The sequence below is a fragment of the Schistocerca americana genome, chromosome 9 (genome assembly GCF_021461395.2).
Source record: "Schistocerca americana isolate TAMUIC-IGC-003095 chromosome 9, iqSchAmer2.1, whole genome shotgun sequence".
NCBI classification, from domain to species: domain Eukaryota; kingdom Metazoa; phylum Arthropoda; class Insecta; order Orthoptera; family Acrididae; genus Schistocerca; species Schistocerca americana.
The window spans coordinates 103,406,965-103,434,007 of NC_060127.1; the positions used below are offsets into that span (position 1 = coordinate 103,406,965).

At 41.1% G+C, this 27,043-nt stretch overlaps 2 protein-coding genes across 2 annotated transcripts in view; both read right to left on the reverse strand.

Annotated features, from left to right (window-relative positions):
- Positions 1-220: 220 nt before the first annotated feature.
- LOC124551000 lies at positions 221-25,776 on the reverse strand. Its single transcript, XM_047125836.1, has 3 exons — positions 24,794-25,776; positions 14,108-14,204; positions 221-1,354 (listed from the first exon to the last, which is right to left on the reverse strand). Exons 1-3 carry the CDS (start codon positions 25,550-25,552, stop codon positions 1,305-1,307), a joined length of 906 nt encoding a protein of 301 aa, XP_046981792.1. The 5' UTR covers positions 25,553-25,776; the 3' UTR covers positions 221-1,304.
- LOC124550702 overlaps positions 25,597-27,043 on the reverse strand; it is a 63,149-nt gene continuing 61,702 nt past the window's right edge. The window contains exons 4-5 of the mRNA XM_047125425.1: positions 25,756-26,851; positions 25,597-25,637 (exon numbers count right to left, since the gene is read on the reverse strand). Coding sequence (XP_046981381.1) covers positions 25,597-25,637; positions 25,756-26,851 — 1,137 coding nt within the window. The remainder of the gene's footprint in view (positions 25,638-25,755; positions 26,852-27,043) is intronic.

A 27,043-nucleotide genomic window follows, 5' to 3' on the forward strand; every position in this document is an offset into this window, starting at 1 on the left:
TAAATCCATTCTGCATAGTGAGAGCTGTGAGGTCACCTCTGTCCTGCACATGCATATCTACACCAGCAAGGGCAGCGAGTGAAGCACACTCTGCATTACGTGCATAAGCTGCGTAGTTCAACAGTTTTGCACTTTCCTTGTCTGGCACATTTATGTATATGAAATCACTAACAACAATTTGAGCACCTTCTGCACTGTCCCAAGCTGTAGCATAGGTTGGTCAGTTTGGGGGAATGGACCAAAGAGTGAGGGTATCAGTCCCATCGTTTTAGGGACAGATGGGGAAAGAAGTTGGCCATGCCCTGTCAAAGGAACCATCCTGGCACTTGTTTTCAGCGATTTAGGGAGATCGCAGAAAACGTAAATCAGGGTGGCCAGACACAGGTTACAGCAGAGGGCAAGGCCATTATTCCATCCTTGTTACAGGTGTGTAGAAGTTCACTGGACTCGTTAAGCAACTCAACAGTGAGGAAGTTTCTTCTGTTGCATAGTGGAGAGGAGTCACACTGACTTTGTCCCACATGTTCACATCTGTGTCATCACTAACAGACACTGAAGCATATTCTACTCTATCCTGACATGCAGCATATCGTAAAGCTGTCTTTACCACGTATGTCATGTACCTGCAGATGTGAACCAGCACTGATAATCAACTTTTCTTATTTACCATGTAATGGAGGGGCATCTCACAAAAATTATCCTGCACATCCGCATATGCATCAGAACTAGCAATCAACCGAACACATTTTACACAGCCCTGCAGTGCAGCATAGTGCAAAGCTGACATTCCATCATCATCATCATATGTCTTAAGATTTGCACCAACTTAAGTAAGTATGATGATGTCACCATCATCTGCTTTTGCTGCAGCATTTAGTAGAGTTGCACTGAGGTGCATGTCGTCCACACTTAGCAGTAGCTGAGCACTTTTCCTACTGCAGCATAGTGCAAACTGTATCTGTATAACTGTCCTCTAGAAACACACCAGCCTCAGTAAGTAGCTTCACAACATCTGAGGCTTCCACTTTCACTGCATAATGCAGAGCTGTCTCCCACTTGCCATCCTGCACTCCAATATCTATACCTGCACCAATAAGAAGCTCTATACAATTTATCCCATTCAAGTACACTGCACAATGTAGTGCAGTTGCCCCGCTCTCACCTTGTGCATATAAGTCTGCACTCCATATTGTGAGCTTTTGACTTTCTCTTCACAACCAGTCTGTATTGCAATGTGAAGCTCTGTCCTGGTTGTATACTAGTTCTTGTAATCTTTAAAATCCTAGCCTCCTGTTCATCCACATTCACACTCCTCCTTTCTGCTTTACTGTAGATCTCCCAGAGTATTCAGCACCTGAAAAAGAAATATGTTTTGTAATATTTTTGATACTCTACATCTAATTACAGACTCTGCAAGCCAACATATGGCATATGGCAGAGGGTAGTGTGCATCACTGATGGTAATTTCCTTTCCTATTCCACTAGCAAGTGGAACAAGGGAAAAACGACCATCTATAAACCTTCGTATGAGCTATAATTTCCCTTATCTTGTCTTCATAGTCCTTACCTGAAATGTATGTTGGCAGCAATAGAATCATTCTACTGTCAGTTGCAAATACCTGTTCTCTAAATTTTCTCAACAATGTTATCTGAATGTTGTCTTCTCTCCAGGGATTCCGATTTGAGTTTATGAATCACCTCTGTAAACTTGTGTGTTGATAGAGTTTACTGACAACAAACCTAGCAAGTTTTTCGGTCACTGTTTGATGGTTGTGACTCAGTGGGTAAGTGGATATAGTCAGACAGAAAATCTAAGTATCCGAGTTTCAATTACAGAATTTTTTGTCACTTATTTCTCTTGACACGCGTGCCAACAGTTTGTTAATGTGAAAGCTGCATCATAATTTGGAGTCCACATTAAACTGCAGATTCCTCCATAAGTGGCAGGATAAGTCAGTTCAGAATTGGAGGAAGACAACAACATTCCACATTCAATAGGATGATGCCTAGTAAAGCAGTACGGTATTTGTCGAGGACAGCTTATCTTACTGTACATTTGATAAAATCACTTATTGCTACCTGCATGCTACCATGGCCATGTTGCACACAGCTACAGCACTGGCGAACTCTGTTTTTTAAACTGCATATCTATTACACTTGTTGGCGAGGCTAGGTTTTTCTAGATACACGTTTGTCATGAGCTGATATCAGGAATCAAATGTTAACATAAAGGGTGGCATTTGTTCTTCATCCTCTATATTCCTTTCAAGATACTGTCTATTCTGTTCCATTATTAATCCAGGTCTTTTGTGTATCTGACAGAATTACAATGTCACTTGCAAACCTCAAAGTTTTTATTTCTTCTCCCTGAACTTTAATTCCTTCTCAAATTTTTCCTATGTTTCCTTTACTGCTTCCTCAATGTACAAATTGAATAACATCGAGAATGGATTACAACCCAGTCTCACTCACTTCTCAACCACTATTTCCTCTCCATGACCCTCAAATCTTATAATTGCTGTCTGGATTCTGTGCAAGTTGTAAATGACCTTTTACTCCCTATATTTTACCCCTGCTCCATTGAAAATTTCAAAGAGAGTATTCCAGCTAACATTGTCAAAAGCTTTCTCTATGTCTATGAATGCTATAAATGTAGGTTTGCCTTTTGTTAACCTACCTTCTAAGAGAAGTAGGGTGTACCTAAATTTCTCTTGAATCCAAGCTGTCCTTCCATGAGGTCAGCTTCTATCAGATTTACCATTCTTCTGTAAATAATTCATATCAATATTTTGCAGCCATGCCTCATTGCACTGATAGTTCAGTAATATTCACACTTTCAGCACCAGACTTGTTTGGAATTGTAATTATTAGACTCTTTTTGAGGTCTGAGGGTAATTTGCCCGTCTACATGTCTTGCACACTAAGTAAAATAGTTTTCTCAGTAATTCTGAGGGAATGTGGTTTACTCCAAGACCCTTGTTACAGCTTAGGACTTTCAGCTCTCTGTCAAATTCTTCTTGCAGTATTATATCCTCCATCTCAACTCCATCTACTTTCTCTTCCTGTTCTATAATATTGCCTTAAAGCTCATTTCCTCCGTACAGCACTTCTATATAGTTCTTCCACCTTTCAGCTTTCCCTTCTTTGTTTAGTACTGGCCCCACCTGAGCTTTGATGTTTGTACAGCTTCTTTTCTTTCTTCCAAACATCTTTCATTTCCCTGTAGGTGGCATCCATCTTTCCCCTAGTCATATGTACCTTTATACCCTTGCATGTTCCTCCATCCATTCCTACTTAGCCATTTTGTACTTTCTACCAATATCGTTTTCTACATGTCTGTATTCCCTTTTTTCCTGTTTAATTTCCTGAATTTTTATGTTTTCCTCTCATCAACAAAATTCATTATCTCCTGTGGTATCCAAGGGTTTCTGCTAGGCCTTGTCATTTTACCTATGTGATCCTCTTCCACCTTTTTTTATTTCCTCTCCCAAAGCTATCCATTTGTTTTCTAATGTATTCCTTTCCCTTACATCAGTCAATTGGTGTCTGTAACTCCCAACAAGCTCTGCTTCTTTCAACTTATCCAGATCCTATCTCCTTAATTTCATACCTTTATGCAATTTCTTTAGTTTTAATCAACAAGTTCACAACCAATAAATTGTGGTCAGAGTCCACAACTGCCCCTGGAAATGTCTTACAGTTTAGAAACCTTCCAATGTCTCCAGTTCTCTTCCAAATAAGCAACACACTTTCATGATTCGTAAACAAAGTGTTGGCAGTGGTTAAATTATGCTTTGTGCAAAAGTCTACCAGGTGTACCCCTGAGCACATATTCTGCTACTATTTTTCCTTCTCTTCCTTTTCCTAGTATCAATTTCTAATCCTCCACTGCAATAAAGTTTTTCTTCCTTAACTATCTGAATAATTTCTTTTATCTCATTATTATTGTTTCAATTCTGTCATCTGCTGTGTTTATTGGCTTATAAAATTATATTATTGTGTTTGTATTTGTCTTTTTACCTATCTTGGCTATGATGATGCATTCACTAAGCTGTTCATAGAGCTTATATGCATCCTTATTTTCTTATTCATTATTAGACCTACTGTTGCATTACTTGTATTTGATTTTGTATCTATAATCCTGCACTCACTTGACCAGAAGTCTTATTCCTCCTCCTGCCACCAGACTTCATGAGTTCCCAGAAGATCTAACTTCAACTAATCCTTTTCCCATTTTTAAGTTTTCTAGCCTATGTGTCCAATCAAGGTATCTAACATTCCATACACTGACCCATAAAACACAAGTTTTATTTCTTCCTGATGACAAGATCCTCCTGAGCAGACCCTGCCCAGAAATCCAAATAGTGGACTGTTTTGCGTCTAGCCATGCGGTTCTAGGCGCTACAGTCTGGAGCCAAGCGACCGCTCTTGTCGCAGGTTCGAATCCTGCCTCGGGCATGGATGTGTGCGATGTCCTTAGGTTAGTTAGGTTTAATTAGTTCTAATTTCTAGGTGACTGATGACCTCAGAAGTTAAGACGCATAGTCCTCAGAGCCATTTGGACCATTTTGTTTTGCGTCCAGAATATTTTACCAAAGAAAATTACATCATTATTTAACTATATGATAGACCATGTTAGCTGGTGTTATACCTGAAGGCCAGATCAGTCGATCATGCAGGCTGTTCCCCTGCAACTACTGAACATGCTGTCGCTCATCTTCAGGAACCACATGATTGTCTGGCCTCTCCATAGATACTCCTCTAGTTGTTGCATCTATGGTATGGCTATTTATGTCATGCAGGTAGCATGAATTCTGCATTGTGTCAGATCTGTCCCATTAACTTATTGGATGGGGCAATGCCATGGGGAATGGATATGCAGACTCTGATGTTTTAGTCATATTTGTACCAAACTTTTTTTTTCAGTTACAGCATCAAACTATATTCAAATTTACACATCCACAATGAGGTACATTGTGTATTTATTTCTGTTACTGTTGCCTTTATTTAAACATTAAGACATAACATGAAATTGTTAAAGATGTAAATGACTACTTTGTTTCATCCATGATGCAAATAAAGCCAACAGAAAATAATAGTGGATACAGTAACATCACCTGTATCCAGTGAGGTACAAAAAACACAATAGGTGGGCTGCACTAGATTGCACATTATGCTATGCACAGTAGTTCCATTCTGTATGTTTGGCATCCAGGCTCGTCTTCACAGAGCCAGTATATACACATACAAGCAATGTGCACCTTAGAGAAGATATTTAAAGGGACCCACTTGTATTTACAAACACTTTACAACTCATGGAACACACTTTGTTGGACCCTATGCAACACACCTAAATCCACCATCACCAGTGTGGCATGCACGCAAGCCATTAGGCCATGAACATCCATGGGTGGAATGCTATAAACTTGTTCCGGTAAATGTCCCCACAAATAAAATTGTAGTGGATTAAGGTCCTGGCAGTGTAGAGGCATGAACACTTGTATTTACAAACACTTTACAACTCATGGAACACACTTTGTTGGACCCTATGCAACACACCTAAATCCACCATCACCAGTGCGGCATGCACGCAAGCCATTAGGCCATGAACATCCATGGGTGGAGTGCTATAAACTTGTTCTGGTAAATGTCCCACAAATAAAAATGTAGTGGATTAAGGTCCCGGCAATGTAGAGGCCTGAACATTGGACCTCCATGACTGGTCCATTTCCCTGAAAATCCTTCATTTAAATAGTTATGCGTATTCATTTCGAAGTGTGCCAGTGCACCATCATAATGAAACAATTACTGTCACCAAACAGCAAGTGGATTGTTTTCTAATGTGTCAGGAAAAGTATTGCAAGGAACCGTATGATACAGTGGTGCATTCAATTTGTCTAACAATAGGTAAGGGCCCAAAAGCAGTCCTTCCATGATTCCAGCTCAAAGATTTATGCCAATGAGTGAAGCTAGATTTGTCAGTCCATATCATGTTATTTATAAAAGGTTTGTTATCTTCCACTTGGTGCAAAAGCCGTTCAGAAAACTATACTCATTGAATGTGGACTTCTGGCCATTGGTGTTGAGTTAATATGTAATGATATGGATGCAGTTTTTCATTGTGGAAATCTTCAACAACCAGTCTTTGAGATGACTGGACATATCTTGTAATACCATGGTACCTTGCCAACAAGACTGGTGAATGGATTCAGGAATCATTCTCTCTGTTTGTAGAGGATGTCTAGACCTTGTATGACCTCTGTCCATGACTTGTGGATGAGAATTACCAGTTTCCCGAAGGCATTGCTACAGGTGACTAAAAACATTCTTATTGGGATGCCACATTTGAGGGTACCATGCAGCGTACCCATGAGCAGCAGCACCAGTTTTGTTAGTGGATGCATCCAGCTCTAAAAGCTTGTCATTGTATGCATCATTTGTGTACCTCATCTGGAAGCCACCCTACATGAACCTGACAGCACCAGTTACGGTTGTGCACTGTGCGGTGCGTTGATGCATGCATGCAGTTTAATGGATCTCAATGTCCTGTGATATGCTATTGTCATGTAACAAAATAATGTCTAGCTTATAAATGATGAGAACTAGGGAATGGATGTCTAAAAAATAAAAAAAAGGAACCTGACAAGGATTCGAACCATAGCTCCAGGGTGGGTGTGCGTTTGATATCCCAACAGTCTACTCTTTGAGCCTCAACAACTGGTACTGCAGTGTGAGATGATATTTGTTCCTCCACACATTCCAATGAGCTACACGATGTGACAGTGATTCCAGCTCCTTATTTTCATACATGCACTCAATCTGATTTTTCTAGAAAAACTTTTGCCTTGAATCTAGATGAGTAATTATATTCTGACCTCCAAGGGTGGAATTTTTTCTTCACCTTGTATAAGATGAATATAAACAAAAGCAAAACAAGGATATGGAATGTGTGAGAACTAAATCAGGTGACGCTGAGGGAATTAGATTACAAAGCAAGACACTGAAAGTAGTAAAAGAGTTTTGCTATTTGTGCAGTAAAATAGCTGATGATGGCTGAAGTAAAGAAGATATAAAATGTAGGCTGGCAATGGCAAGAAAATAATTTCTCAAGAAGAGAGAATTGTTAACATTCAATATAAATATAAGTGTTAGGAAGCATTTTCTGAAGGCATCTGTCTGGTGTGTAATCTGTACAAAAGTGAAATGTGGGTGATAAACAGTTCAGAAGACCAGAAGAGTATAGAAGCTTTTGAAAGGAGGCTACAGAAGAACGCTGCAGATGAGAGTTCACGTAACTAATGGGGAGGTATTGTACAGTACTGGGTAGAAAAGAAATGTGTGGAACAACTTGACTAAAAGAAGGGATCAGTTGACTGGACACATTCTGAGACACAAGAAATTGTGAGATTAGTACTGAAGAAAAGTGTTTTTGTATATATGTGTGTGTGTGTGTGTGTGTGTGTGTGTGTGTGTGTGTGTGTGTGTGTGAAATCACTGAAGCACGACCTTTGTCCGGTTGATAGTATGGGGTCAAGTGCTAGTGTCCAACAGAATGATTCTGTCCAGCAGCCCAAAGGAAAGTGGCAGAGCCAAGAGTGGAAACGTCCTACATCTCCCCCACCAGACAAACCCAAGGCTGTTCACACAAGTCATGGTAAGGTCATGATGGCCTTCTTGCTCAACTGCAGGAGCTCTTTGCTTATCAGGTTCCTTGAGCGTGGAACCACAATTGGTGTGCAATGCTGTACAGACACTTTGCAGTTTTTGCAAAGTGCCATAATGTCAAAACATTAAGGAATGCTGTCAGAAAGATGATAATGCCTGTCCCCACACTGCACAGGTGAGATCTGTTCAAAAAATTCTAGAAATTTGTAAAAAAAATTTTTCTATACTTATCTCCTGCATTTGTGATGGTCTCCTTTGAAATAATCTCATCAATTGATACACTGCCCCCAACACTATTTCCACTTCTGGAAGCAGCCTTGGTATGCTTCTTGGTGTATAACATAAAGTGCCATGTGTGAATTTTCTTTTGTCTCATCTATCAGTGCAAATCTTCACCCTTTTGTGGCGTTTTCAACTTTGCAAATAAAAAGAAGTCCAAAAGTGCCAGGTCTGGAGAGTACAGAGAATGAGACAGCACAGTGATTTAATTTTCTGTGCAATAGTCATGCACAAACAGGGCTGAATGTCCAGGTGCATTATCATGGTGCAAGAGCTGTCAATTGTCTTGCCACATTTCAGGCCTGTTTCCTAGTCAAATTTTCTATCAGGCAATGCAACACATCCCAACAGTACCATAGATTAACAGTTTGCCCCTGTGGCATGAATTCATGATGAAATAATCCTTCAAAGTCAATGGAAACTATCAGCATCGCTTTGACATTTGACCTGACCTGATGAGCTTTCTTTTATCTTGGAGAACTTCTCCTGACCCATTGTGATGACTGAACCTTGATCTCAACATCATAACCATAGACCCACATCTCCATCACCAGTTATGATTCTCTTAAGGAGAGTGTCATTCTCATTTGTGCAATCCAAAAGCTCTTCAAAGATAGTGAGGTGAAGGTCTTTCTGGTCTTGACTCACAAGCTGCGGGACAAACTTTGTAGCAACACTATGCATTCCAAGATACTGAGTCAGGATTTCATGGCATGATCCAGCTGAAATGTTACATTCTTCTTCAATCTCTTGGACAGTCAGTTTTTGATTGGTGTACACAATTTCATTGACATTCCTGATGTTAGCATCATTGGTAGATGTCGAAGGGTGTCCTGAACAAGGGCCAGCTTTATCTTTTGTCAGGCAATATTCAAAACCATGTGGACAATTCATAATACTAAGAACAGCTTAAGTATTCATCACCATAGGCTTTTTGCATCATTTTGTGTGTCTCTGTAACGGTTTTATTGAGTTTCACACAAAATTTAATGCTCCTATAACTCTGCCATCTCGAAATTCACAAACTGTGCAACATGACATGCTCCTCAATACAGCACTGAACAATAACTAACAGACATAAAACAGTGACACTTTCGGCAGTAATAGGTTAGACACAGGCATGTGCAGGGATGTCAACTGCATTTTGCTCCAGCACTCCACTGGCACGAAATTATGAATGTTCTGGAAATTTTTGCACAGACCTCATATGTGGTGCCAAAGACACAGTGTGGTAAGTATGCTTCTTCAGTAACATATACATTATTTGATGCCAATTAAGTACAAATCAATTGCAGAATACAGGGGAATTCGTAAGTACCTTCAGGGTTTCAGAAGAAAACTGCATAAGAACTACACAACATATCAAAAAACTGACACATATCCAAGGACATGATGCACTTTCATCCTTTGATTCATAATACACACCATGACAATTGCACAGTGGACTGATATGGGCCAGCCCTGTCACAACATGTAGACAAATCATCCATTCAGTATTGTCACAATGAATTAGTTTGCTCCTGCACGTAGAAAACCATTGAATATAATGCAGTGCCAGTTGCTGTTACAGAGACTTTAATGAATTGTTCATGTGTGTTCTTCAGCTCAGTGAATGGTTTACAGCATTACAAATGATGCCTACAGTGAGCACCTGTAATGTGAGTTAATGAGTTGAAGAGGTGCTCTGTCTACTGTTATGTGTATGCCTTGTAGCTTTCTTTTTTTTGCGTAGCCAATTTCTGAGACCCCAGAGGTACTTATGAGTAACACTATATAATAGAGTCAGACTCTTCTTCACTCAGCAGAAACAAGGACTTCTGGATATGGATACTTCTTAGCCCTTAAATTACTATTTAGATTTACTGAATAACTCAAATGTTAGTGCTCAAGGACACTGTAAACTTGTCCAACTGGAAACCACTCAAATGCAGATCACTCTCTCAGTGCACACACATGCTGATGGTTCACTCGAGGAAGACACTACATGTGATCAAAAGGAGAACTGAGACAGTACCACATTAGGAAAATAAATGTGTCTTTTTGAAGACAAATGTCAATGGCAGGGAATAACGAAGTCCAAATCTGTGTCCAAAAAGAGCCTAGCATCCCATGTTCATCATAAATAAATCCACCAGAGAGCATGAATGAGAGCTATCCCAAAAATGACAGATGTATTGAAATAAAAAAAATTAACAACACGGGAAAACCAAATTTTATTATATACATTTTAAAAGAACACTCTTAAGCCATTTTTCTACATAATTGCCATCCAAATTGAGGCATTTATCATACTGTGGCACAAGTTTTTCAATGCTGCCTCTGTATAAATCTGCCAGGGAGCCATGTCTTGATTGCTGGAAAGAGGTAGTAATCACTCAATATCAAATTTGGGCAGTATGGTCGATGATCATACACCTTCAATCCAAAACCCCACAGGAGCTCTTGGGTATGATTGGCCATGAGCAGATGTGCATTACTGTGAAAAAATGAAACTTTTGTGCTAAGTTTTCCCTGACACTTGGTTTGTTTTGTTTTGTTTTGTTTTGTTTTTTTTCAGTTATTTGACAACAGCTCTCTCAGTTAATAGCTGTGCCATGTTCAAGAAAATCAACAAGACTCACTCCCTTAGAGCCCCAAGACACAGTAGCTATGATCTTCCTTGCTGACAGTGTTTCCAAATACTACTTTGGTTTCTTGGGAGAATTTGTGTGTCCCCATTCCATTGACTGCCTTTTTGTTTCACAACTGACATGGCTCACTCAAATCTCAACAATCGATAACTTTGTTACCATTATTCTCGTAATCTTTGAGGAATGCCAGTGCTCCAGCCAGTCTTTGTTTTTTTCCGGTCCTCTATTAGGATTTTGGGAACCCACCAAGCACAAAATTTATGGTAATCAAGCTTCTCCATGATAATTTCATGCACCAAACTTGGTGAAATTTGGGGAGAATGATGCAAAAGTTCTGTATTCATGAAACAAAAATTTTCACAAATTTTGTCATTGATTTTCATTACCAGTTTTTCAGACACAAGGCTAGGCCTACCACTGCAGTTCTCATTATGAAATTGTTATGGCCATTTTTAAAATCAGTGGACCATTGCCACATTCAACTTTCACTCATTGATCCTTTTCTATACACATCACAAAGCCCATGATAAAATTCAATTGGTTAGCAGTTTTTTGCTAGCAAAACCTAATCATGGAATGTATCTCACAAGTGGCAGGAATTCCTATTCTAGTGAACATTTTAACACATCACAGAAAGCAAAGCAGTAGAGACACAGACACACGTTACCACTGCTGGATGCATACTGAGTGAAGGAACATTATGGCACCAAGATGACAGCTGTAGCCCCGTCCACTGCTGTCTGTTAACTTCTCGAGCCAGCATGGCACAGCAATCCTTAAATCTGCTGCTACCCTTTACCCATGTGACCAGGTGCCAGGAGAAGGAGATGTATCACTGCATACTGCATATAGTAACCTCACTGGATGTATGCATAATTATATCAATTGATCCTCTGACATATCTGATGGAATTACGAGGCATACAAATTTCACTGCCTCTTGGATAGTAACCCAAGAAGATTTCATTAGGTTAATTATTGGTTTCATGTATAATAATTCTGAAATGTTATGGATTAGGCTTCCATCCAGGTGAATTTACATTGAAGATACTCTGAAGCATCGATGAAGTGCGACTTGACAATGCCCAGGCAGCAGAGGAAAATATCCAAAAGATGACTAGGCAAAGGAAACAGGGAGAGAGAATACCCCAGCAAGACAAGGAAGAGAGTGACGATTATGGATATGGGCAGCATTAGTGCATAGAAGTATGGCAATATTCTATAAAATTGAAATAAAAACTTTAAATGAGATTTCCCATAAAGTGATTTTTTAGATTTAATGTACCTTTTCTCAGGAACTATAAGAGCTAACCTCCTGAAATTTGGCATAATTGTTAAGAAGTACTTACTGAATAATCCTATGCACCAATTTTCCATTATTTTTTCTCTGAGAAAATTTATCCTTTAAAATTTGAGAAAAATAGAGCAGTCCCAGGTAACACAAAACTGAAAAATTAATTTGAAAGTAACTATAAGCTGAAACACAAAACTGTTGCACATGTTTTAATAGCATTTAATGAAGAAGTATCCTATAAAGTTTCAGCTTTAATGCTTGAGTAGTTTATGAGAAAAGGTACATTACATGTACATTGGTAATAAAAAATTCAAATCCTTATAAAATGAAATTCCATGAACATGATCAAACAAAAACTGCAGAGACTATAGTTCATTATGTACTACACAATAGTGTCAAGTTTTAAATTTATAACTGTAATGTTATAGGAGATATTGAAGTTTAAATATCAGTATGCAGTTTGGTCTACGTCTGCCCTTAATGAATTTATGCAAAATGGAGAATGGAGAAAGTAAGGGAAGGGATGGGCAGGAATTAGTGACTTTCAGCTGTTCAAGGCAATGTGGTACTGCAGTGGTGGCTGTAGATGTCTTTTGATGGCCAAAGCAGTTAAGGCAACCATTCATGAGAAGCTGTAAATCTGTGTTCCAGTCCCAGCCTGATACAAATATTCAACTTTCACCATTGATTTTCTGAAATGCCCTGAGTGGCTGGAGATCGCAAATTACCATCCATCCATGATCTTTCCTTTGTGGGAGACCATAGTCATATACAACCTTTTTAAAGAAATTTCTGCCATTTGACTGTTAATTGTTCATTTATTTTACACAATTATGATTTCAGCTATGTAGGCATTCTCAAGTGCATTTTGAAATGTTAATGTATGTCTGACCTGTCTGTGACATCTCATCACCCTTATAAACCAGTTGTCAAATTACACGATGTGAGTATATTCCAAAATACATAGTATGGTTGACATTGTGCACAATGATAAACTAATAACATACACTACAACATATTCAACAGCTAATATATTCCTGTGACCTGTGTTCATCACTTATTTTCATCAACTTTATGTACTCCTGTAATACAACAACTGGTCTAGAAAACCAGAACTTTTTTTTTTATGATGACGTGTCACAGACAGGTCAAACATATTTTATCATTTCAACATGCATTTGAGAATAGCTACAAAGCCAGATTTCCATAAAAAAATCCCACCCATCCCTTCCCTTTCCATATTACCTATTTCATATAAATGTATGCACCAGCTGTGACAGCACAAAAATGTAACTGAGTAGATTTAAAAAAAATTGCTCCCCAAGTGGTGACAGGAGAACACGCATATAAGAGAAGGTTATACTTCTGCAAGCTTTCAGAGCCAGTGGCGCCTTCTTCCAGCAGAAAGGATGAAGGGGAAGGAAGAAGGGTGAAGGAAAAGGACTGGAGAAGTATAGAAAAAGGGGAAGATTTTGGAAAAGTCGCCCAGAACTGCAGGTCAGGGGAGACTTACCATATGGGATGAAAAGACTGATTGTTGGAGAATGCACTGGATGATATTTGAAAACCTGAGAGCTTAAAGGTGGAAGACAGGGTAATATGCAAGATGGAGATTACAGCTAAAACACTATGTTAATAAGGGGTAAAAGCTAAGTGCATTGCATGTAACACAAGTGGGAGGAGGACAGAGAAAAAAAGACAGGTCAGAAAATAAAAGATGTAGGAAACTGAAATGGTGTGAAGAAAGGAGTGGTTACTGTGAAGAAGTGCTGAGACAAAAGAAATTAATGTGAATTAAGGCCAGTTGGGGTGAGAACTAAGGACATTTTGTAGCACTAGTTGCCACCTGACGTCACGATTGTCATGCTGTAGAGCATGCTCCACATGATGATACTGTGTGCTGCCAGTTTACACCTATTGCCTATGCCCATTCATCTTAACTGCTAACTTAGTGGTAGTCATGCTGATGTAAAAGGCCGATCACTGTTTATATAGCAGCTGGTGTATGACGTGTCATTTCAAAGGTGGGTCTCCCTTTGATAGCAAATGTTTTGCCAGTTACGGGGCTGGTACAGTTGGTGGTAGGAGAGTGCATATGGCAAGGTTCACAGGGATAGGAGCCATAAGGAAGGGAGATGGGTGCAGAAGGAATGAAGTTTTTAGCACCTGTCAGGTACGGTAGTCAGAGAAAGTGTGGATAAGTTACGAGTAACTTAGTTATAATAATTACTTCTACTCACCTTGAAAGGACCGTATACCTCTGCTTCTCACAAGCAAGTTCTGTAGAAGACCATTGACTCTGTAGTTGTTCCTCAAGAGGAGGAGTGACACAGTGTTCTGTGAAGAATAAAGGCACTGTCACCAGTATGCTCAGTTCCTCAAGCGTGGTTGTCAATTTGAATATGGTGCCACTAAATATAGATAATAAATTGGCTCATACACATCTTTTCATTTTCTGAAGTGTCAAATGAATTAACAACACCTGTTTCCATTGTTCAAGGAAGAACAAAGATAATAGTGACTCAAAAATCTGTATGTCAAAACAGATTAAATACGAGGTGTGGCTAGAAAAAAACCGGACTAGTACTGGTGAAACAATAAAACGAATGCAATAATGCTGAAAGTCGCGTGGCCTGTCACGTGACTCTCGCTCCGCCTACTGCTCGAGTTTCATCTGCCTCCTGCACTCAGTCTGCCCGTGGCGTCTGTTTTAAGTAGTTGACGTTTTGTCTGTGCGTCAGAAAATGTTGAGTGTACAGAAAGAACAGCGTGTTAACATCAAATTTTGTTTCAAACTAGGAAAATCTGCAAGTGAAACGTTTGTAATGTTACAACAAGTGTACGGCGATGATTGTTTATCGCGAACACAAGTGTTTGGGTGGTTTAAACGATTTAAAGATGGCCGCGAAGACACCAGTGATGACACTCGCACTGGCAGACCATTGTCAGCAAAAACTGATGCAAACATTGAAAAAAATCGGTAAACTTGTTCGACAAAATCGCCGTTTAACAATCAGAGCAGTGTCTGAGTTAACAGGAGTTGACAAGGAAAGTGTTAGGCAGATTCTTCATGAAAGTTTCAACATGAACAAAGTGTGTTCAAAAATGGTTCCAAAGTGTCTCACAATTGAACAGAAGGAACGCCGAAGAATGATTTGTTCTGACATCCTGGAAAACATTGAAAGTGATCCCACCTTCTTACAAAATGTTATTACTTGCGATGAATCGTGGTTTTTTACTTACGATCCCGAAACTAAACGCCAATCGATGCATTGGAAAACTCCTGGTTCTCCACGACAAAAAAAAAGCACGAATGTCAAAATCGAAATTCAAGGCAATGATGATTGTTTTTTTTGACATCAAAGGGATTGCGCACATTGATTGGGTACCAGAGGGACAAACAGTGAATCAGCATTACTACATTAGCGTCCTGGCTACCCTACGTGAGCGAGTACGGAGAAAACGGAACGATTTGTGGAGAAAAGAGTCATGGATCCTTCACCAAGACAATGCCCCAGCTCACAGTGCGTTGTCAGTGAAGACGTTTTTGGCAAAACACAACATTCCCATCTTAGATCATCCACCCTACTCACCTGATTTGGCCCCCTGTGACTTTTTTCTTTTCCCTAAAGTCAAGTCAGCTTTGAAAGGAACTAGATTTGAGACTGTTGAAGCAGTAAAAGAAAAAACGACGGAAGTAATGTATGGACTTACCGAAAATGATCTGCAGCATTGCTATGAACAGTGGAAAATTCGTATGGAGCGGTGTAGAGACCGAGGAGGAGAGTACATTGAAGGAGATAACATGAAATTGTAAATAATTGTAAATAAATGTTTTTTCCAGCATCAGTCCGGTTTTTTTCTAGCTGCACCTCGTAAAACAAAGTCTAGAATTAACAAATTTGTGACTAAGGTGGCCCCTCTTTGACAAAAATCTACTGTAGATATCCTGATCAAAAAAACCACACACACAATATTTTGAAGAAAATTGGATAGTAGAAGGGATCCACAAAAATGCCATCCAATTTCCTTAACTTACGTTGGTGTAGAATCTTAGAACATATTCTGAGATCAAATGTAATGAGGTACATTGAAGAGAATGAGCTGTTCTGTACCAGCTACCTTAGATTCTGAATATATTGATAACATGTTTTCTCACATGACATTCTAAAAGCCATGGATCAAGACAGTCAAATAGGTGTGGTATTTCTCGATTTCTCAAAAGCATCTGGCTCAGTACCACATCTGTGCTTGTTATGAAAAGTACTATCATATGGGATACTGAGCAAAATTTGTGATGTGACTGGACTGGGGATTTCTTGGTGGGGGTGAACAGAGTGTTATCTTTGATGGAGAATCATTACAAAAATTTAGAAGTAACTTCAGGTGTGCCCAGGCAAGTGTGTAAGGACCCTTGCTACTCACATTGTATATTAATCGTCCTGCAGACAATACTAATAGTAACTTCAGACTTTTCACAGATGATTAATTTGTCTGTAATCAAGTACTGTCTGAAAAAAAAGCTGCACAGATGTTTAGTCAGATCTTGATAAGATTTCAAAGAGGTGCAAAGATTTGCAACTTGCTTTAAATGTTCAAAAATTTAAAGTTGTTCGCTTTGTGAAAAAAACATAGTGTACTATGAGTACAGTATCAAGCCACATTTGGAAATGGTTATCATGTACAAATACCTGGTTGTAACACTTTTTGGGGATATGAAATGGAACCACCACATAAATTCAGTCATAGTTAACAAGGTGGCAAATTTCAGTTCATTGGGAGAATAATAGGGAAATGCAACCAGCTTGCCAGGGAGACTGCTTACAAATCACTTGTGCAACCCATCATAGAATTTTGCTCAAGTGTATGGGACTCAAACCAAATAGGACTAACAAGGGATATTGAACACATACAGAGAAGGGCAGCATGAATGGTCACAGGTTTGTTTTCCCTGTGGGATAGTGTCACAGAGATTCTGAAGAAACTGAATGGCAGACACTTCAAGATAGATGCAAAACAACCTACTTAAAAAGCTTCAAGAACCAGCTTTAAAAGCTGACTATGAATATGTTACAACCCCCTACATATCACTTCAGTAGGGATGTGAGGACAAGAATAAGTTAATTACTGCATACACAGAAGCACTTAAAAAGTCATTCTTCTCACACACCATACATGACTGGAACAGGGAGAAGCCATAATGACTGATACAGTGGGATGTACCCTCTGCCTTGCACTTCATAGTGGTTTTCAGGGTATGGATGTAGATTTATGAGGGTCAGCTTGGCTCCACATCCCTGTCAGTAACTTCTGGAATCTCACTAACTCTCTTCCTGCATATCTCACAGTTGTCTGCACTGTAAAATGTGCTTATCCAGGCTTTTAGCAGGGTATCACTTTAATGTGAGTGGAAAGTGTAGCAGGTCATTGGTAGGTAGCAGTGAACTGGTAGCTTGTACCCAGTGGCAGCATTTTCCTGCACCAAGTATAGTGCTGACACAGGGCATATAGTAGGCTGCTTGAACATGTCATGATATTATAGATCAGGCAGATTACTGGAGACTGTCTTCCTTTGATGATGTAATTAGAAAGAACATAGGCTGAAAAATTTAGATATACACAATGTGACAAAGAATATGAAGCACCCAGTGCAAGAGGAATGAAATGAAAATTCTTGGTTGATAGAGTATCTGACATTATTTCATTAATTACACAAATGAGTCAATTTTACAAAGAACTTGGTGGTACGATCCTCATTATCAGTAGGATGTTGCACCCCCTCCATCTTGGACACTTGCACAGATTACGTATAGGGAGGGAGTCAAAGCCGCTCTATCCTCTCCTGAGGCAAACTGGCCTACAACTGTTGTAACTGGTTCTCAATATCCTGGATACCGATACTGGGATGGAGTAATCGTCCAAGCTGGTCCCGTGCCAGCTCCATAGGGGGCAGATTACTCAAGTATCATGTCGTTTTTGGAAACCCACAATCTACTATGTAGGAATCAACATGGATTCTGGAACAGCGATCGTGTGAGACCCAACTCGCTTTATTTGTTCATGAGACCCAGAAAATATTAGATACAAGCTCCCAGGTAGATGCTATTTTCCTTGACTTCCGGAAGGCGTTCGATACAGTTTCGCACTTTTGCCTGATAAACAAAGTAAGAGCCTATGGAATATCAGACCAGCTGTGTGGCTGGATTGAAGAGTTTTTAGCAAACAGAACACAGCATGTTGTTATCAATGGAGAGACGTCTACAGACATTAAAGTAACCTCTGGCGTGCCACAGGAAGTGTTATGGGACCATTGCTTTTCACAATATATATAAATGACCTAGTAGATAGTGTCGGAAGTTCCATGCGGCTTTTCGCGGATGATGCTGTAGTATACAGAGAAGTTGCAGCATTAGAAAATTGTAGCGAAATGCAGGAAGATCTGCAGCGGATAGGCACTTGGTGCAGGGAGCGGCAACTGACCCTTAACATAGACAAATGTAATGTATTGTGAATACATAGAAAGAAGGATCCTTTATTGTATGATTATATGATAGCGGAACAAACACTGGTAGCAGTTACTTCTGTAAAATATCTGGGAGTATGCGTGCGGAATGATTTGAAGTGGAATGATCATATAAAATTAATTGTTGGTAAGGCGGGTACCAGGTTGAGATTCATCAGGAGAGTCCTTAGAAAATGTAGTCCATCAACAAAGGAGGTGGCTTACAAAACACTCGTTCGACCTATACTTGAGTATTGTGCATCAGTGTGGGATCCGTACCAGATCGGGTTGACGGAGGAGATAGAGAAGATCCAAAGAAGAGCGGCGCGTTTTGTCACAGGGTTATTTGGTAACTGTGATAGCGTTACGGAGATGTTTAGCAAACTCAAGTGGCAGACTCTGCAAGAGAGGCGCTCTGCATCACGGTGTAGCTTGCTCGCCAGGTTTCGAGAGGATGCGTTTCTGGACGAGGTATCAAATATATTGCTTCCCCCTACTTATATCTCCCGAGGAGATCACGAATGTAAAATTAGAGAGATTAGAGCGCGCATGGAGGCTTTCAGACAGTCGTTCTTCGCGCGAACCATACGCGACTGGAACAGGAAAGGGAGGTAATGACAGTGGCACGTAAAGTGCCCTCCGCCACACACCGTTGGGTGGCTTGCGGAGTATAAATGTAGATGTACATGTATATCTGGGGATCTTCCTGGCCACATGAGTAGCTCAACATCAAGCAGACAGCTTATAGAGACATGTGCTATACATGAATGAGCACTGCTCTGTTGAAAAATGGAACCACAATACTTTTGCACGAGAGCTAAGATGTGAGGACACACTGTGTCAGTGACGTACTGTTGTGACGTCAGCGTTCCCATAGCCACTGTCAGTCACGACCTGCTGTCGTATTCAAAGTCTCACCACACCGCAATACAAGGAGCAACACTGCTGTGCCTGTCTAAAACACTGGAAGACTGGGACCACCATACTCACCGATGACAGTCATCTGGGGTGGTGCAGAACTGTGATTCGTCGCTAAACACAATGTGGTGCCAGACATCAGCTGCCCATGAAAATCTCCTCGGGTTTGCTGTGGGATCCTAAAATCAACACAATTCGATATTTTGGTAATCCAACTGGTTGCCATCTTCAGGAGAATGCTGCTTTTGTTTATGAGTCCCACTGAGTCTCAGCGGGACTCATCAGCAGAAGCAGCATTCTCCTGAAGATGGCAACCAGTCGAATCACCGAAATACCGAATCGAGTTGATTTTAGGATCCTGCAGCAAACCCAATGAGACTTTCAAGATTTATTACGCCAGGAAAGCCTACAATGTCACATCAGCTGCCCATGCTTCCCAGTCATGCAACTGTCTACAAGCAGCCATTTGAATTTTCATGTTAACAGCAACCAGTAGTACAATTCCCTAGACTAGCTTAAGGGGGGGAGGGGGGGGTGACACACAATGTTATAAGGAGTCCATTACTTATTCTCAGGTGGCAGGCAAAGGTGTGAAGGAGTTACAAAGTGCTCGGAGCACAGTACGGTGATCGTCCCTCATGGTTGTCAGACTCATTCAATTGAAACCTGGATGACGAGTACACCTGTTCCCAAGCTCCCATGCAGTACAGCCCACTGTCACATAAGAATGCCCAAAAGTGGATATAGCATGATTCAACTACTCAGCCAAATGGAGACCCAGAAAGAGGCCCCTTTCAAACTCTGACAGGTGCTGATAATGCTGTCTCACATGAGTAAGTGGCATCTCCATGTTCTTCATAGAGATCATTATGTCTCAACCTGCTCACACCCTTCTATATCATACCAGGAATGGTAACAACATTAAACGTGTACAACACTATTGCATTCTGGTGGCCGTTCTATCTATCAGAGGGAACTGCAGCTCTAATTATTTGTGTACCCATCAATAGTGAGGACATAAACAAAGTTACATTGACATCCAACCATGTCATCTGGGTACTTTAATTCGTTTGTTATTTTCATTTTTATTTACACGTCAATTTCTGTAGGACCAAATTGAGGAGCAAATCTCCAAGCTCATGGAACATGTCAGTACATGAAATGACAACATAAAAGTAATAACAGATAAAAACAAATGTTCATGAACCCAAAAAAAGTCAGTCCATAAGTTTAAGTAAATACAATCAACAATACAACAACAATCAGCTTAATTTTTCAAGGAACTCTTCGAAAAAATAGAAGGAGTGACCCATGAGGAAACTCTTCAGTTTTGATTTGAAAGCATGTGGATTACTGCTAAGATTTTTGGATTCGAGTGGTAGCTTATTGAAAATAGATGCAGCAGTATACTGCGCACCATTTTGCACAAGAGTTAAGGAAGTCCGATCCAAATGCAGGTTTGACTTCTGCTGAGTATTAACTGAGTGAAAGTTGCTTATTCTTGGGAATAAGCTAATATTGTTAACAAGAAATGACAGAAAGGAATGTATATATTGAGAGGCCAATGTCAAAATACCCAGACTTATGAACAGGGGTCGACAAGAGGTTGTGAACTTCTTCCTTCTAGATGAATGTAGATCACTCTCGCATGGAATCCCTTCCCCTGGAGTTGAGGAGGTGCCTGATATCTATGCTCCAGACATTTTACATATCCATGCTGTACTCCCTTGTCTTATTATTTCTTGATTCTCATAGTGGAAGTCATCATAGTCCCAGTGGAGTTCCATTCAGCTCCAACAATCTGTGTCTTATGCTCCAAGATAGTTTCTTCTAGTCCTACCACCAGCATCACTCATTTTGAGGCTCACTTCTTCAAAGTACAGAATGTTCCATTCACTCTCCGGGATAAGCTACAGTTGAAACTACGGTGCATCCAGAAGGAAGGCATTCTCACCACAGTCATGAACAGTCTGCACAACTCCTATGAGTCATATGGAAAAGCCACATGGGTCACTTCAAATTTACAGTGACCTTAAGGCTACACTTAACACACAGCCTGTCACTAATGCCTGCCCAATTCCAAAAGTAGATTACATAATGGCACCACTCGCAGGTAGCAGTATTTTTGCCAAGATTGATTTGTGGGATGCTTGGTTTACCTTCAGCACCCAATGGATGAGGCATCACAGAGAATTCTAGTCATTAACACACTGTTTGGACTATTCCAATACAACAGCTTCTTTTTGCCATTGTCAGTTCTCCAATTATTTTTCAGTTGTACTTGGAACAGTTGACATGGGATGTATCTGGCACAGCAAAGTAACTTTATGACATTCTAATCACTGGCAAAAGCTCCTAGGAGCTGGCGGTCAACCTTGATGACCTTTTTGTTGTTCTTCAACAAGTCAGTCTTAAGTGTCGCAGATTAATGTCATTTTATTGTGCCTCGGGTGGCCTGTCTTGGTCACATTACCAGGCTTCAGGGATATGACCTATACCACAGTATGTTCAAGCCTTAAAGCAAGTTTCAGTCTCAAAGGACTTTGTGTAACTATGATCTGTGCTTGGACAACTTAATAATTAGCGCAACACGCTGGTGTCATAGCAGAACTGCTCCATTGTTTGTTATACAAAAATGTGAAGTGGAATTGGACACCCACCTGTGATGCAGCCTTCTGAGATGCCAAACAAGCCCTGCTCCAGCCAACAAGCCTCTGACCTAAGAGCCATCAAAACCACTAATTGCAGTAGTTGATGCTACTGATTACAGTTAGAACACAGTGTTATCACATGCAGTAGATATGTGGAACATCTAATTGCATTCATATCCGAAACTCTGACACATGCTCAATATAATTCCAGTCAAACAGTAAACAAGGCCCTGGCTATTGTGTTCACAACCCACAAATTCCACAGCACATGTCCAATGTTTCACATTCTTGACAGACCATAAACCTCTTTCACTGTTATTCATGGCAGACTCCAATATTGTGACCAAATTGGTGCATCACCTTCAGCTATGGGCATTGTTTTTGTCTAGCTGCTCATATGACATCAGACACTGCTCGACAGCTCAACATGCCAATGCTGAGTTACCTCCAGGTTACTTCATCTGGTGCAATGAGGAGGGCTGCCAGATTGGAAACAATTGGATCGTCTGGAAGTCCTAGCATTCTGGCTTAGGTGTGATGAGTTCTCCACCCATGAATGGAGTCCTCTTGTTGCAAGGAGGAAAGGGACACACTCACATTGAGATCCTATCTGCCCATTGTCACTGCATCCTGTCCCATACATTTGGGTCACTGGGGAATAGTGCCCATGTAGAGGCTGGCCATCAAAATGTGTATTGGCAAGGGATCAATGCCAATAATGCCAACATGATGCCAACATGCGAGACATGTTAAAGCAAGCAGGAGCAGATATTTCCCTTGCCCGGTTGCTTCAGTGCCCTGGTCGTGACTCCCTTTAGACTCTAAAGGCCCCTCTTTGGTTATTCATGGTTTATCTGTTTGGTGCAGGAACCAGATTCCCCAATGTTTTTTGGATGTCTTCAATGTCCTCAGCAGAGATAGTCTAGCTTCTTGCATGGTTCTTCTCCAGAGAAAGTCTCCCAGAAATCATTGTTACTGACAAGGAGCTCTGTTCTCATGTTTCAAATTTACTGTTTTTGTTCTTCCAATGACATCGCCCTAGTGCACACAGTACTTTTGATCCAGCATCTAATGGATTATTGGAACTTTTTTTTCACACATTCAAGTCATAGTTAACAAAGTTGAACTGCCATAATGATTTAGATGAAACACTTACTCTGTTTTTCACATCTTACTGTTCCAACTCTTAGGACAGCATCAGTCTCGCTAAAAAGCCCCATGGATGGCAGCACTGGTCCAAACTCTACATCCTCCATCCTGTGAGAACTCTGTCTCTCCATCTGCAGTCCCAAAGCTACCATTATTCCGTTGAAGATGACAACTGGCAGTTGGTTCCTCCAAAAATCGTCACCAATGGGCCTCTGCAGTTGTCATCCATTTACTAGGACAGGCTAAGGTGAAAGTACAAACAACTACATAATGGCTTCATTTGTCACCAGTATGTCAACCAGGCGAGCTCATGGAAAACAGCAATGCCTCCTAGCAGTGGATTGTCTTGATCCTTTGTTCCAGAGTCGGACATCCCCCGTCCTGGGACCTTGTACAACACAGCACAACTGCAGCAGCCAAAGGGTCCATATCCTTTGGCTTCTGGTAAGGACAATCCATCCACAGTCCAGACACCAACACCAATAGACATCTATCTCAGCCAACAGGGTTCACCAGTTCCACGGGTGGGCAATGTAGTCTCCAGGTTCCTTAGATACTGACATGTGTCATACCCTCTTGTCCTTCCATGATGGGGAGGAGGGGGGAGGGAGGACTGTATGCCCAACAGACCAGTAACCGTTCTCACATCAGTGGCGTACCAGCGGTTTAACCTCAAAGGGATTAAGTCAGCAGATCACAGAGCTTGAATCATTCAATCATGCATGCTGCCTAGGGCAGCAGATGGCAGTGAATGCACCAGCAGAAGTTGTTGGCCTGTACACCCATTTGCCTCTGTGAGCCACATTTTCACAAATAATTCCTATAGTATCTTGACACAACTTGGGCATTTAGGAGGTGCAAAGCTGCTCTGAGGCATCTTACATTGAGTTCAGGACCAGGAATTGACCGTACCCACAGTTCTTGAATCAGAGTCGATCATGTCCTTCATTACATACAACAAACTGCTGCACCAGCCACTGTCGACTGAAAGAGCTGCCAGTATCTGCCTTCACCATCACCAGCACTTGATGTCCGTGTTGGTGACGACTAGGAACTTTGTCCAGCCATCGCACTTCACTATGTTATTTTGTTCTACTTCCAAGTGAATATTTAATCTTGACTGTTTCATCATTATGACTTACGACATTCAGCACAAACTCTAACTGCTAATCATGAACTTTCCAAAACCATTGTAGTGATTAATTTTTCTCCAACGAAGGTGAATTTTCATGTATGTACTTGTAAATAAAACTATTCTACATTCCAGAATGAGAGTTTCACTCTGCAGCGGAGTGTGCGCTGATATGAAACTTCCTGGCAGATTAAAACTGTGTGCCCGACCGAGACTCGAACTTGGGACCTTTGCCTTTCGCGGTCAAGTGCTCTACCATCTGAGCTACCGAAGCACGACTCACGCCCGGTACTCACAGCTTTACTTCTGCCAGTATCTGTTTACCTGTGCAGTGTTCTCATTGTGCCTCAACCGGCGCAAGGCTTAACACTATAGAATATTTATAAGAAATCTACCATCAAATCATGAGTTACTAAGCAAATGTAAACCAGAAATAGCACAATAAAAATCGAAAGGTGACTGGTTACATTCATTTCTGAAAACCTTGAAAAATAAATAAATAAATAAATATCATGAGGGTAATGTAAAACATTTTCTTTTTGAGCATTTTATTTTGTACAGTGATGGTATTTACCTGAATGTTGACCAACTGGTTCAGATCAGCACCAGCCTGTAGCAGGGTTTCCACTGTGTCCCAGTGGCCCCTGTTAGCTGCATACTGCAGTGGTGTCCAGTGTAGGAGTCCGTCCTCCTCAGCCAGAGCTGCCTTTATCTTCTGGCACAAGAGTCGCAGCAGTGATGCTTTGACTCCTTGGGCAGCTGCAATGTGAAGTGCATTGCGCCCCCAAATGTCCCTCTCTTCCAGTCCCACACCTGCCTGCAGCAACGCTCTCACTCTTCTCTCATCACCATCTAGCAACAAACTTAGCAGGTGTCGTCCCCGACTCGCCATGCGGTCAAAAACCTCCACAAAAAACTCCAAGTTCCTCCCCGACTGAGCGGTACTGTACACTGCTGCACACGCCTTTCGGCTAGCATCTGAGAAACACCACTTTGCAAGGAAATATTCCGCAAATGTCCTATGCTCGAACAGCAGTTTCTCACCGGTCAACTGATGCACCATTCCAGCTTTTACAACACTGTCACCCCCAGATGACTGTATAAGTGACTGAAGGATTTCTTTGTTTCGCACCAGAAGTAATCCTGCTAAACGCTTGAGCTTGGCCTCGTGGCACCTCCATAACATTTTCACTTCCTTCCTCTTTCCAGGGTCAGACAGCTTGTCCCCAAAGTTTTCTACATACAGTTTTCCAAACTTGTAGTGGAAAAAGACTTCACAAAAGGCCACAGTGTCATGTGACTCTGTTCCGACCTCCATCAGGTCTCTGTACATTTCGGCAAACAGTGGGATTCTCAGTAGATCCTTGAGTGGTGTCGCTAAGCCGTCGAATCTCCATCTGAGCGCTCTAGGTCGAAACCTGTCAAGGTATTTCTGGAGTTGGCTATCACTGAAAGCGGGGAGCAAGTGCGCCAGTGATCCCAGGTGATCTTCCAACAACCTTGCAGCAGCCGGCCGTGTCGTCACCACCAGTTTGCCTCGGTTGGGTGATACAAGCCTCAGAGCTTGAAGAAACACCTCTGCATAGTCTGGACCCACTTCCTCGAAGTTATCCACCAGACACACCATGTTTTTGTAATTCTGAAGACAGTGCTGGAGCAAGGTGAACTCCAGCTCAGCCAGTTCCCCTTCATTGAACATCACACTCTGCAGGAAAAGTTCCCCGACTTCCTCAGCACTCATATGCTTCTCAAACTTTTCGTAGCATTCTCTCAGATCTATCTGTACAACCCAGCTGCTTGGGTTACTTTGTTTCACTTCTGTAGCTAGACGCAACAGCATTGTTGACTTGCCAATCCCAGGTCTGCCTTCGACAATTATCTTGTTATTGAAAGCATCCAGTGCTTCCAGGAGCTGTACTGTCTGCTCTCTGACATAGTGTCGGATCCTACCACTTCCAGCAAGGAAGTACTGTACATTCCACCCACGTTCAGTGTGCTTTACTGCAAACATATGTAGCCCTTTGTATTTTCTGCATATCCTTTCAAGGGCGATAATATCAATACTTTCAGTTTTAGCCAAAATGGGCATTGACATGTGCAAAGCAAGGTATTTCTCCAATTCCCCAAAGGTGCACAATTTGTAATTCTTCATAAGGTAGCCCAGTTTCTCTAAAAGTATCCGACAGGTACTATTATCTGCAATACATACATCTCTCACAGCCAGGGATGAGAAGAATTCGTCCTTCACGTACTGTTGTGTAACCAACTGCCTTGGCACATAGTTTTCTGATGGGGGCTCGAATGTTTGGCCCAGCTTCACACAGCCTGAGTTCCTTGCGAGTGCGATCAAGCAGGATAACCTGTGTTTCAACAGGTTCTGGAGCTCTGCTGTATTCGACACAAGCTCGCCTAGCTGGCGTTTACGCTTAGCCCCATTGAGCCTGATTTTTGTAAGCAGGAGATCGTCCCAGCTCTCATCGCTGACGTCAGCACACCGGAATGAGTCCTGGAAAGATGCCTCTTCTCTCATTGACACAACAATCAGACGACGGCCACCTTCTAGCTGCCGTCTCATCTTGTTAAGCAAGTTAAGGGATTGTCTTCTTTCCTCTTGATCATCGTCTACGAGAACCTAGATAACATGGACATAAAAATCATTAGAACATATACAGTGAGTGTACTAAATAATATCATCACCATAGTAAAACCACTTCAAGCTCAGTACTAGTAAGCTACACACTAACATTTTCTTTTGGTTTCCTCCTGTATTGCAACACCCCAGGAAGTGCAACTCGCTAGTGATGCTGGGCTGAGCTTTTGCTGT